Consider the following 14,178-nt stretch of genomic DNA (forward strand, 5'->3'; position numbering starts at 1 on the left):
CTCATCTACACTGACCGAGAGCCTGGCACAGGCTATGTATAGTGAGGCTTTTCAAGACCAGGCTCCTTTTTGAGAAAACAGGACAATTTTTTCCTCCATTTTTTTATTTATAAGGAAATGTCGTCTTTTTTTCTTCAAAAATTAAAAGTTGTCCCAACAACTTTATATATGTGCTTTGCTCCTCGATGGTGGGTACCAAACTATCATATAATAGACAAAAACATTCTTTAGTAACGTAATTTATTTGTCCAAATTAGTGACAGTTTTTGTTGTAGTCACTCTCCTTCCAGTATCCGCCTTTTATTATCCGCATTTTTCCATCCGCATCCGCCATCCGCAGGTATCCGGTCCGCGTTTTACAGACGCCCCGTAAGGAAGGCGTGCATTGGAAAAGACGTTATAGGGAGCGTCAATGGAGTCAGGTGGTTAAAGGCCTGTGTCAAAGGTGTGTTCTGAGCATATGATTGGCAAAATATTTTGCTCGGAGAACTTTCTACGTCATTCCAAACGTCAAAATTAGAAATATTTAGAACAAACATAAGACGTACATTTCCTTTTAAAACAGCGGTCTAAGAAACGTTGAACAAGTGTCAGATCAGACTCGGACGCGGCGTAGACAGATAATGCGTAATTGATATTAGGTAGAACTATTGTATTAAAGAGAAGGTCTATTTCGGACTTATTGTACCCCTTTTTATTGCTCAGCGTTCTAAGGATATGTAGGGATTTGTTAGCTTTAATAAGTTTGTTCTTTACACTGAAAATTTGCTGTCACATCGGAACGTGACGCCCAAAAGCTATACTTCTTTACAGCTTGGTATCATCCCGATAGGTGAATAGAGATCGCGGTTGCCTCTCTTTTTGAACGTCAACTCTTTACATTTGCTTGGATTGGATCGGATTAGCCTACATCCTTCCATACAGGAGCAATAATTGTCGAATCATCAGCGTACTTAAATAGAGCGTCGTGATTACCTAAAGTGATGTTAAGATCATTGAGAAAGATTTTAAAAAGGTAAGGACTACTAACGCTACCTCGAGTTGCCCCTTTGTTAACCGGTTTCCAGTCACACTCAAAGTTGTTGCAACATACCCTTTGTTTTCTATCGTTTAAAAAGTTCAAGTAACAAATGGTAATATATGGATTCGGTGGGAGCTTTTTTAATCTGGTAGCAAGAAGTTCATGTATCATACAGTTAAAAGCTTTACTGAAGTTTATTGTAATGAGGCGAACTGCTTTACTATCCGGGTTAATGTTATCCAAGTAGCTGTTGATCCTATGTTGAATTGACAAGAGAGCATCGGTGCAATAATTAAAAGCTCAATGTTAGCTGTAACTCTCACCAACATATATAATTCTATATTTAAAAAAATCAGTCTGTATGTCCATAGACTTAATTAAGTCTTTCAAACAAGGAAATAAACGATGAAAAAATGTGATATAAACGAGCGGTATTGCACCTCTTTAGTGAGGTGGGGGACCGCAGGTAGGTGAGGTAACTTGTGGCGAGTCACCCCACCTAACATGTAAACTTGATCAAATTAAAATGATAAATTATATGGACAGGCGGGTTACCCCACCTAAGCGGGTTAGCTCACCTACCTGGGGTCCCCCACCTCCATGTAAACAGGTCCTCAGAGTAGAAGGGCTTATTTGAGGGGGGAGAAGAGAGCTTAAAGTATAGCCTAGATATTGGCATTAGATTGGAGGAAATAAGGTATGGAATGGCGTAGTGAGTTCGGCACTGGGTAAAGTTCATTAAACAACAACAACAACGAAAGCTTCATTGGCATGACTATATGGAGTTGCAATATTGAAAAATCTTTAAGATAAAGTTAACATTAATACCAATGATCACAATGAAATGATTACAATGGTCAACCAAGTGTCATCAGTATGATTTGATAACAAATAATTATTAGGTAAATCTTTACATAATGACTCACAAATTTTAACAAAAGCGAATTTAGACAAAACTTCCCTGAATGGATCAATTAAACGAACCACTCTTATTTTGGAGCACTGGAGTTGTTTCTAAATGGGCTCGAGCAGCTAGGCCCCAGACGACCAGACCATACGACAGATAAGGATAAATAAGACATGCTGAAGGGTTGGAAATAGAGTAAAATGTGAAATGTATGCGTATATAATGTTTTTACGTCTTCGGTAAAAAAGGATGCGGTTTGACAACGAAGAGTGGATCAAACAACTAAAACCCCATTTACACGCCCTAAAAAAATCGGCACAGCACTCCCAATTTTCGACGTTTAAACGTATCGGTCTCAAATGTAGTTTGGCACCAGTGCTCAAAATTTTAGGCGTGACGAGACTACCTCCCAGAGGCTTGCCGTGCCGATTTTTTTATTTTAAATGGGGGTTAAATCGAAACTCTATCACTTCAATAGTTCGATATTTAGAATTAAGTACGTTATTTTCACGAAATCTAAGAAAATGCGAAAAGTAAGTGCTATGGTTCAATTCCCTTTCCAGACGCCAGTTTGTCAGAACGTAATTTAACCTTCTAAGTCTCCCTTTTTTGTTACTGATTCTCCGAAGTAAAATTGATGGCCATAAAATATTCTACGAAGGTGGCACAACTTAGGTCCCGTTTGTATAAAGAAAACCGTCCTGGGAAAGAGGGCCACCCTCCCAGCCCAGACAGTTTTTTAGCATGTGGTCCGCGTATGAAACGTTCGCAAACGAGTTATCTAGCGAAATTGGTCTCTCTCGCGTACAAACTTTCTCTGCGAACTTCATTCTCCAGCTCAAACGCTTTGCGACACAGGCTAATGAACATAAGAAAAGTGTTGACCCCTCTGCATAAACCAACAACAATGGCGCATGGTCTGATTATCCAAAAGAGTGCTTTAACACATCCACTTTTTCTCTCGCCTCGCGGCTGGGAGAGCAATTGTCAAAAAAATTCTTACTTGGCGAGGCCACTTCAATTACTTCATTGCCAGACGTACTAAGCACATCTGTTTCTGCTGATTAGAGGTGGGTACATGTATTCAATAAATTAGTTACTTTTCAAAAAGAGTGACCTGGCTAAGCGATGTAATGGACATAACAGACTCTTACACGTTCTCCAGTATGTAGATTGTGGCAATAGAATTTGAAAAAGTTACTTCAGCAGCGTTAGCAGCGTATTGAATGCGATATTCCAGAGTACGCCAAGAGCTCCGACATGTTCTCCCCCCTTGCGTTTCGAAAGCTCTGAACGCCCCGACCTTCAGACGGAAATCGAGCCCTGAATTGCTGTTAATAGCCGATAAATTTAAACGTTTTTTTCCCCGTGTCATCTAGTATATGTATGTCTACTTCAACAGATCGAACCGATAGAAATAAAATCAAACACCATTTAATAATATATAATAATAATAATAATAATAATAATAATAATAATCTATTCTATTTATTTATAGCGCTTATTTTGTTATGAGTCCACTAGCGCTTCACATTGATAAAAAATTGAAATTTGCCTTAAAAAATAAAAATAATAATCTCAAAATCTTAAGACCAATCTCTTATATAAGTTCATAAAAAAGGTTTGTCTTTATTTATCGCAACAAGAAGCCTTTTTGAAAAGAAAAGTCTTCAGGGCTTTCTTAAAACTACCTACAGAACCGCTTACTCTTAGCTCCCGTGGAAGGGCATTCCAAAGCTGAGGGGCACATGGGAAAATGCCCGGAACCCGTACGATTTTAAATTAAAAGATTGTGTCTTCAGAAGCTGTATTTTCCAAAACAAAGGCTACCACAAGGTCTATACGGGTATAATAGATCCATTTTCACCGTTTTCATCCTTTTATGCATCAAATGTACATTATATAAATTTATACATTATATACTATAATCCGTTCGATTGCTTTGCTATAGAAAAGATAGGAGGTTGCACACCGTAAATGATCTAATAAACACCCGCGGCGTTTTTTAAATTTTAAGGGTCTAAGAGGGGGCGTTTATTAGATAGGAGGCGTTATTTTAACGACCTCAACTAAAATGTATACAGTATGCTTTCGGCCGAAAACGTTTTTTTTGTTAACAGAGTGTCGACTGCGGGCTGACGGCACTACGAGCCTCAGCGCTCCGGAAGTTAAAAAATTCGTACCGTCTGGTTGCTATGAAGTGACATAATCATCCAGTTGAGTATCCATCACCGTAACAATTTTGCAGTCAACTACCGCAGCGCTCGTAAAGTACTTTAATTAAAACCGTGTTCAAAACCCTGTAGGAAGACTGTTTATTTTTGAGTCGATTAATGCACTGCTGACTTTCACGAGGTCAACTTTTGCATAAATTATCAAACATTATGTTAAGCGGGAAATCTACCTATGGTTCGCGGGAGAAGCAATTTCTATAGCGGCGCAAGACAAATGTTTCGCGAGTCGAGGATGTGCTCACAAACTATTCACTATGCGACGAAAGGAGAAATCACTGGCATGATAGCTGCATGTAATGGTAATTTTATCAATCCAGGTCGCGCCGTGTTCGCTCGAGAACACTGTGACAACCTCATTTGGCGCGCTTCTCAATACTTCCAAAACATGTTGTAATCGGTAAGTAGACTTAAGCACTTAGTATCGCCAAGCCATTCGAATCAGTGTATACCCAATTCTTTGTCTGAAGATTCTCGCAAACACATATACCAAGTAAATCTGGATAGAAGAGGAAATTGTCTCCCTAAACGCAGCCTGATTATATTTTGAAGGATGGCGGCACAATTCAACGCGTCTTCCAGGTCAGCCCTAATTTATAGTTCGTAAGAGTATAAATTGCGATCTCCCTATTTTCGCTTAAGCTTTTTTTGATAAAACTTCAGTAGAAACAAAACAACGCAGACATGACATTCTCCTGCATGAGACACAATCGGCTGAAGGAAACATCTGTTTACAAGTCGGGTAAATTATCCATTCTTGCGCACCGCAAAATCAGCTAAAATCAGTCGCTGGAAACCTGGCATATGATTAAGCCTGTGCGCTTCTAAGAATAACACGTTTAGAACTTCGCAGCGTAGAAAAAAAAAGCAGATAATCTATATCCTTTCTGGTTCATTCAGGTAGAAGTCCTGGCATATTATTATGCCTGAGCGCTTCTAGGATATATAACACGTTTAGCATTTCGACCCGTAGCCGTAAAAAAAAAAAAATTAGGCAGTTGTTCTATATCCTTTCTGGTTCATCCAGGTAGAAGTCCTGGCATATTATTATGCCTGAGCGCTTCTAGGATATATAACACGTTTAGCATTTCGACCCGTAGTCGTAAAAAAAAAAAAAGAGGCAGTTGTTCTATATCCTTTCTGGTTCATCCAGGTAGAAGTCCTGGCATATTATTATGCCTGAGCGCTTCTAGGATATATAACACGTTTAGCATTTCGACCCGTAGTCGTAAAAAAAAAAAAAGAGGCAGTTGTTCTATATCCTTTCTGGTTCATCCAGGTAGAAGTCCTGGCATATTATTATGCCTGAGCGCTTCTGGGATATATAACACGTTTAGCATTTCGACCCGTAGCCGTAAAAAAAAAAAATTAGGCAGTTGTTCTATATCCTTTCTGGTTCATCCAGGTAGAAGTCCTGGCATATTATTATGCCTGAGCGCTTCTGGGATATCTAACACGTTTAGCATTTCAACCCGTAGCCGTAAAAAAAAAATTAGGCAGTTGTTCTATATCCTTTCTGGTTCATCCAGGTAGAAGTCCTGGCATAATATTATGCCTGAGCGCTTCTGGGATATATAACACGTTTAGCATTTCGACCCGTAGCCGTAAAAAAAAAAAAATTAGGCAGTTGTTCTATATCCTTTCTGGTTCATCCAGGTAGAAGTCCTGGCATGATATCATTATGCCTGAGCGCTTCTAGGATATATAACACGTTTATCATTTCAACCCGTAGCCGTAAAAAAAAAATTTAGGCAGTTGTTCTATATCCTTTCTGGTTCATCCAGGTAGAAGTCCTGGCATATTATTATGCCTGAGCGCTTCTAGGATATATAACACGTTTAGTATTTCAACCCGTAGCCGTAAAAAAACAATTAGGTAGTTGTTCTATATCCTTTCTGGTTCATCCAGGTAGAAGTCCTGGCATGATATCATTATGCCTGAGAGCTACTAGGATATATAACACGTTTAGCATTTCAACCCGTAGCCGTAAAAAAAAAATTTAGGCAGTTGTTCTATATCCTTTCTGGTTCATCCAGGTAGAAGTCCTGGCATATTATTATGCCTGAGCGCTTCTAGGATATATAACACGTTTAGCATTTCGACCCGTAGCCGTAAAAAAAAAAATAGGCAGTTGTTCTATATCCTTTCTGGTTCATCCAGGTAGAAGTCCTGGCATATTATTATGCCTGAGCGCTTCTGGGATATCTAACACGTTTAGCATTTCGACCCGTAGCCGTAAAAAGAAAAATTAGGCAGTTGTTCTATATCCTTTCTGGTTCATCCAGGTAGAAGTCCTGGCATAATATTATGCCTGAGCTCTTCTGGGATATATAACACGTTTAGCATTTCGACCCGTAGCCGTTAAAAAAAAAAACAAAACAAAAAATAGGCAGTTGTTCTATATCCTTTCTGGTTCATCCAGGTAGAAGTCCTGGCATGATATCATTATGCCTGAGCGCTTCTAGGATATATAACACGTTTAGCATTTCAACCCGTAGCCGTAAAAAAAAAATTTAGGCAGTTGTTCTATATCCTTTCTGGTTCATCCAGGTAGAAGTCCTGGCATATTATTATGCCTGAGCGCTTCTAGGATATATAACACGTTTAGCATTTCAACCCGTAGCCGTAAAAGAAAATTTAGGCAGTTGTTCTATATCCTTTCTGGTTCATCCAGGTAGAAGTCCTGGCATAGTGTTATGCCTGAGCGCTTCTAGGATATATAACACGTTTAGCATTTCGACACGTAGCCGTAAAAAGAAAAAAAATAGGCAGTTGTTCTATATCCTTTCTGGTTCATCCAGGTAGAATTCCTGGCATATTATTATGCCTGAGCGCTTCTGGGACATATAGTAGCAGTTTGACCCGTAGAAAAAACAAACTCAACCGTTCATTTTGTAGGAGATATTTAAGCGTTTTTGTCTGTGTTAGCAATGTGATCGACTTTATACGCAGACCTTAATTATATGGTTTGTTCTTTGACGGCACTGAATAATTTTAGCCGAAACCTGAGCTGTATATTCGTTGAATGCCGCGCTTTTAATTAAATTTCTCGCTCTAGAATGATGACATGATGGCGCGAAAATTGACGCCTCTATCGTATTAGACGCGAAATATGATCAGAGATAAATGGAATAGTGAATGTTACAAGCTTCTGAGTATCCAGCTGAGATAGGGGTCTTTTAGTCCCCTATCTCAGCTGGATAAACAAAATTTTTTTGGTTGCTAAGACGGTGCGGCTCGTTATGTTATCCTTACTTTAAACAAGAAATTGTACATGACATAATACACAAACCGATACTAAGCAAGCTATGAAACTGATTGATTTTGCTCTATTTCGCCATTTCCTACTATTTTGGGAACAATTTTCAAGGGGCGTTTATTACACTGGGGGCGGTTATCAGACATGGAGGGCGGTTAATACAAACTTAAAAGCGTAGAGGGAGGGGCGTTTAGCACACGTAGTACATTATTTAAGAGCAAGAGAGAATTATCTCATTCTCTCTTGTTAAGACACCCTCTTTTTTTTTTTTAGGCTATCCATCTGTGAGTGTAAAGAAGTGTCTAGCCGTTTGGAACGTTTTTAAGACTCTCATTGAAATAAAATTTGCATGCAATAGTTATTCTCAATATCTGTACTGAAAACGATTGTTGAGTTATTTTTTTCTCAAAGACGGCTTTTAAAGTTAAAAAGGACATTAGAACGAATTACGTCAGGGAAACCCGTTCTATTTCTTCACTTCTAAAGTGTCTGTTCGCTGAATATCTTTAGCAAAAAGGTTGCGGTTCCTGTGTCAGCTACTTCTAAATTAACACAGGCTGCTCTTATATTCCGAGTTGATCTGATGCTGGGGTGATTAAATTAAACTTGTAAAAGTCTAACTTTCAATTGTAGCTATTGTTTTCAGACTCTAAAACAGTGGCTACTGTAAATTACAATTGCAAATGTTTTATTAAATTCACGTCAGAATTTCATCTTACAAAAGAGAGAACAAAGCGGCATGGGTGTCTTCAACGGTAAATACTTTTGCTGTAGGCTAAGTGACAACCAGAACCTCGTTACAAAAATCGGTTTAATCTTCTCCGATGCGTACAGCAACACCTTCTCCTAGCTGGATCAATTCTAAGACGAAGTACTTAGTTTCAAGGGTTCTGTTTATTCTAAATGATTAGGTTAATTGGTTCCAAGCATAGCTACAGAGTACCGTAAAATTCCGAAAAGAAGCCCCGGGGCTTATATTTTTCAAAGGCCCTTTTTAAGGGGCTTATTTTTGGAGGGGCTTATCTAACCGTCCCATAATGACTGAGCCGCTATACAATAGTTAAGAAAAAAGCTTCAACAAGATGATTTTTATGTTAGTATTATCAATTGTTCCTTATTTTTATCCTCTTTTTGTATGGCCGCTGGCTAAGTTGATTTCTGTGAGAGCCTTTAATGTTATCCTCAGTTGAAATGCAAATAGAATTTTTCTCTTCCTTATCGAAAATGTTGATGTCGTAATTATTTGCTGGTGTCTTTTCTAGGGGTGCCTACCTTTTACAAAAAACAAAAAAATTTTAAAAAATCTTGCAAATATAATTATGACTATTAACTTTCACATAAAAAAGAACGACCTGCTGTTGCTGCTGCTGCAGAGTTCTCTGAAAATTTGAATCACCTCACAATGGTTTATAATCTGACGATGCCCAAGCGGAATGGTGCAAAAGCCGTGAACGAATAATTTTCCGGTTTTTTTCCTCTTAAAGAGCCTGTCAATTTATACCACCAACTCACAGCCGCATTCTTAGGTTCTCTTTCTTCTGCGCACGCCTTCAGGCTGATTAAAAACGAAAAATAGGTAGAGGAGATGGAGCCTGGGTAGAGGATTGATTCCAGCGATCCCCGGGAAGTTTGACGTCACAATGACAACAAATCATAACTGAAATTAATAAATTACTTTTAATAATTGGGAAACGCTTTTGCACGAGACGTTTGCGCTCTGAAACAATCATACTTTGATATTCCATCTCCACGAAGTTGAAAGAAGTACACTAGCCAGCGAGTATGGCGCAAGAAACAAACGGTAACAACTTCTACAACTGCGTCTTCTCTGAATCAATCAAGGATGGCTTTGAATGCGTTGTCTGGTACGTAAGTACTGTTTCTGGTAGCTACAGCAATATAGTGACACGCGTTTTGAAATTCTTGTAGTGCGCATCGGTTTCATCGATTACCAAGTACCTCTCAGTCATTTGTTCTCTAGTAACAGGTTTGACTTAAGTAAAACGCTCGCATTAAAAGAACCTTAAAGCCAATTAGTCTGTGCGCGTTTAACCTTGAGAGACTTCACGAAATTAATCGAGTGAATGTAAGCGCTGCTATTAGCCTGACAGAAACAATTAAGCTTGCGTAATGTTACAAAACACCTTCGCGGTTGTCCTTCGAACAAAATTCGTGCACGCGTTGTTTCAAAGTTATCTACCACTAACTACATATCTATAGAAAGATTAAGAAGTTTTAAAAATCTTAAAAGTCGGTAAACAGAAAAAGACCGAGCAATATTCCACTGAATTAATAAGGTATCAAAGGCAACCGCCACTTTAAAAGTACTATGCCGCCAGCCAAGGAAATGACGGCACCTCGAACGCTCATAGCGAGCAGTACGATATTCGTTATCAGAAAAGTTGCCTTTGATCTTCTTCTTGGGCCCTGACTATGACGTTTTTACCGTTTATGGACGTTTCTCTGCTTTTTTAAAGCGTTTCGTGATTTAAACGTGACTAGTGACACACGACAACAAGGATACGAGATGTCGAAGCGAAATCACATGTAGAAACAAATGCTAATGAGGAACACATAATGAGGGCTTCCGGATGAGTCCCTTTCTCGGGAATAGTTTACTGGGGAGTACATACACAGCGAGGATTATGACACGTAACTGTCAAATTAACTTTCATTAAGGGAAAAATTTTATACAAAATAACTAACAAAATAACGTGCGCCCGTTCCAATATTTTGCTTTTACTTTTGGAGACATGAGTGATTTTTTCTGCTGACCTTCCGTGCACTGGAACAAAATTAACGAAAGTCGCCCTCTGAAGGTGTTTTGTCATATTCTTTTCATTGCATCTACTTTCATGCTAAACCAAGGAGAGCTTGATCCCGACAAGAAGCCTTGAATAATCTAAGAAGGAATCCTTTGGTACACCGGATAGATTATTTTTTCGTCGAGGGTCGAGGGTTCCATGTCGAGGGCGAGGGTCTCAGGTAGAGGGTCGTGAATGCATTTTTTTCCCTTTTTTAATGAACTTTTTTTAAAAGAAAAAAAAAAGAAGAAAATATGAAGTGAAATATAGAAATAATTGATAAAATAGTAGGATGCTAATTAATCTGATCGATTTCAGAGCTGTTAAATGTTAGGGGGTGGGGTTGAGTGGCATTGATTATAAATCTGCGTAGACTTATCGTGTTACAGTATTACTGCAAAGACGAAAAAAGACCGACAAAAGCAAGATTTCATACGAAATAAACGGTTTCACATCATGGAAGTGTTTTCCAACTATCCAGAGCGTTTCATTTTCATGCCCCGAACAGTAATCATGCTCCGTCGGCAATACTTAGTCAGCTTCACAGCCGTTCTTTGTGTCGTTCGTTGCGCGCCGCCCACCCGACAATTAGGTTCATTTACCAAATTTATCTTCCGACGCAAGTTGATTACAAAATTTGTTTTTGCGATTATAGGAATACAATCTGCAGCTGAAACGAAGAAAAAATGGCCGTGGACGCCAGTAAAAGATAATAATTTCGGCGAGAAGTCTTATTTTATCAGAAAACGGATACACTACCCGCCGGGATACTAATAATCGTTGAATCTGTATTAATTGTAGCTTTGAAGTGATGATAAAACCAGTTAGTCTGGCATGTGGACATTCTGGGTGCATGAAGTGCTTGCACTCTATCGTCTCTCTCTCTGGCAACGCCGCATCAAACACAGCTCCGTGCCCCGTTTGCCGCGAAACTTTCCATCGCGATCGATTGCACCTGAACGTCAGCCTTGACGCACTAACAAGAAATCTGGGTATGCATTGTGGCAATGCTGGTAGCATATGGAAAGGCACTCTGGAACATGCAAGGGACCATGGCAAGGGCTGTCCCAAAGCTGTCGTAAAATGCCCTAACGTTGGATGCCACCACTCTTCCTTGCGCGAGGACATGGACGAGCACAGCAATAGCTGCGAAAAAGCTTTGGTTGATTGCCCTGGCTGCAGGAAGGAAGTTGCGAGAAGTCGTTTAGCCCAACACGAAAGGAAGGAGTGTTTCTATTCAAAAATAGACTGCCCGCTCGGATGTGGCATGAAATTGCCGAGGTAAGACCCTTACAATGAACCAAATAACCATGGTAAAACTTGAACTGAACTTTTGCACGATCTGCACATCTTGACAATTCACAACACCGTGGTCTTTTTCAAAAAAACTAGTAAAAAAAAATTCAAAGAATTCCTTTTAGAATTTCCTGGCGAGAATGAGATGCATCTGTTACTCGAATCTTTGTACATTGATTACAACGTCTGAGGTAATAGAATTTGTGACTCAATACTGAGAAATAAACCCATTAACGCCTCTCCGATGGGATTTTTCGGGCATGACGTACAAGGACAAAAGTACAATAATACAGCATACAGCACACTGGCAGGCAGTGAACCGGCTGAAGCGAGAGAGAAGTACGGTCATACTTTCTTGGACCAGTAGCAATAAGTAATACGGGCTGCGAAGCTCCGAATGGATTAATCAAATAGTTTTAAAGTTCGTATAACCCAAAATAATTAGTGACTGTTGATAATGTTTTTCAGAGCCCATGTGTGTTTGCGCCAGCACAATTGCCCATTGAAGGCCTTACAGTGCAAAGTGAGAGGCTGTAAACAAATAAAACACAGGAGGGACATGGGTGCTCACGTATACGATGCGGCCAGATCACACCATGACTTACAGCATGGTGAGATACAGCGGTTATTGGGCCTAATACAAAGAAAGGTAAGTATCTCAACTGATATCGTTAAAAAAAATACAATGGAACCCCGTTAATACTAACACCAAGGGGACATGCCGAAGTGTCCGTAATATCGGGGTGGTCAGAAGGCTCTCAAATGAAAAAGGGTAGGGCAGACATTTTAACGGCAACAAATCGTTTAAAAATTGTACTTTGGCTATGACAATTTTAGGCTATGGAAACCTGACGGCTATTTATCATACTCTCGGATAACTTTATACCTAATTGTAACTGCAACTGACGCGTTGAATCTATGGAAACCGTACGTTCATCTAATAACTCAGTGTTCACGGACTAAAATTACAGTAACTTATAAGAGGGTTAATTTTATGGAGACAATATGAACTTTTCGACGGGACAAACGAAATGGTCTCTAATATCGGGGTGTCCGTGTTAAGCGGGCGTCCGTAGAGCGGGATTCCACTGTAATGTTTGTTTGTTTTGTTTGTAATGGAGAGAAGACACTGAGTTGTACTGTAAATTCTCCTACAGGAAATTGTGATGGAACAAGTGGAAGAAAAGGAAGATATGGTTGTGTCATTCTCCTGGAGAATTCACGACCTCCCTGCCTCTCTCGCCACTGTGACAGAAGAACGACCCCTCACGAGTGGCGAGATTAAATCCCACGGATACACTTGGAGGGCAGTATTCACAAAAAACTTGGATTTGTTTTTACAGCTGGTTTCTGCCGCATTCCCCGTTTCAGTAGAGATAAGGTGAGAGGAGCTGGTGTGATATATTGGCGTGTAAATTTTTTTCATGGGAATGGACAGCACCTGACAGACCTCTTAGGCCCCCCAAAAAGTAAGAAAGTCGATTGGAGTCAGGTAATTAAATGAAAATTGTCGAGGGAGGGTTTTGCTCTAATGATGAGCTTATACCAATAATGATCAGTTAAAATCCATTTAAAATGACGCGAGTGCAATAGCTCGTTTGACACGACTTTGCAAGAACGGAGATTACTGATATGAAGTAAACATGTTTACATGCGATATAACACATAGAAGAATAATGGCAAGTCATAACCTTTTGGTTTTCATCTTCATAGGATGGTGATTTCTCCAGGAAAGGAAAACGAAACCATCAAAAAGCTACCACCCACAAGAATGAGAGAGGGATCGATGTGGGGGTGTAACCTTTCACAAGTAAACCGTTGGGTCGATGTGGAGGGGGAAATTGAAATCAAGTTTTTAATCATTTATAATTTATGCGTTAGAATAGAATAACGAGTGAATTTTCCTGAGGATAACGTAGAACGGAATATTGTCTGAACTAAAAATCGGCCTACACTCTGCGACACAGTAGCCAAAGCATTGTCATTAAGAGTACAACATTTCTGAATATTTTTAGCCTCGATTCCCTTACTTTGACCAACTCCCCCCCCCCCCCCCCCCCCCTCTGATAAATGAGTCTGAATGCGGGAAAGGGTATAGGGTTATAGTGGTATTGTGTCTCGAGGTGTGGTAGATTTTTAAGTTCATTTTTAAGTGCAGCAGAAAGAAGCGGCTCAACGATTTTTGTCGCAGATTGTAGTGTATTGTGAATAGTGAATAATTTTAAAAAAAAAATTTAACCCTGCATTTTTTGAATAGACAAAATATATACCGTCGAGCGCAAATGGTGGAACAAATCATTGTTAATAGATAGTATCATTTCTAGCCGTGAATAATGTTGTTTTCAGTGGCGCTATCTACCTTTTAGACGTTTGTGTTATTTTCAGACTCAATATTTCGATTGGCAATTTTCGCATTTATTCTAATCATTGACATCGTGTTCTTCATCAATTATAGATCGTGTTGTATATTCTAGATAGAATGATGGAATGGTAGAAGCACTTTATTATACCTTATGGGCAACCTATTTGTTGGTTATTGTTGATAAAAAAAAAATTCCGAGGATGAAACAGATAGTGGTAGTAGAAATTAAACTGATTTTTAAGTACACAAAAGGTACAACTCGAGAATAATGACATCAACATCTTTATTTTTTACTTTA

General features: G+C 39.2%; 1 protein-coding gene across 1 annotated transcript; it reads left to right on the forward strand.

Annotated features, from left to right (window-relative positions):
* The first annotated feature begins 9,127 nt into the window (after positions 1-9,127).
* LOC140925581 (TNF receptor-associated factor 5-like) lies at positions 9,128-13,548 on the forward strand. The gene is made up of 5 exons (XM_073375505.1): positions 9,128-9,283; positions 11,024-11,503; positions 11,987-12,167; positions 12,676-12,899; positions 13,232-13,548. The coding sequence occupies exons 1-5, from the start codon at positions 9,201-9,203 to the stop codon at positions 13,407-13,409; spliced, it is 1,146 nt and encodes a 381-aa protein (XP_073231606.1). The 5' UTR covers positions 9,128-9,200; the 3' UTR covers positions 13,410-13,548.
* Positions 13,549-14,178: the final 630 nt, after the last annotated feature.

The sequence above is a fragment of the Porites lutea genome, chromosome 2 (genome assembly GCF_958299795.1).
Source record: "Porites lutea chromosome 2, jaPorLute2.1, whole genome shotgun sequence".
NCBI classification, from domain to species: domain Eukaryota; kingdom Metazoa; phylum Cnidaria; class Anthozoa; order Scleractinia; family Poritidae; genus Porites; species Porites lutea.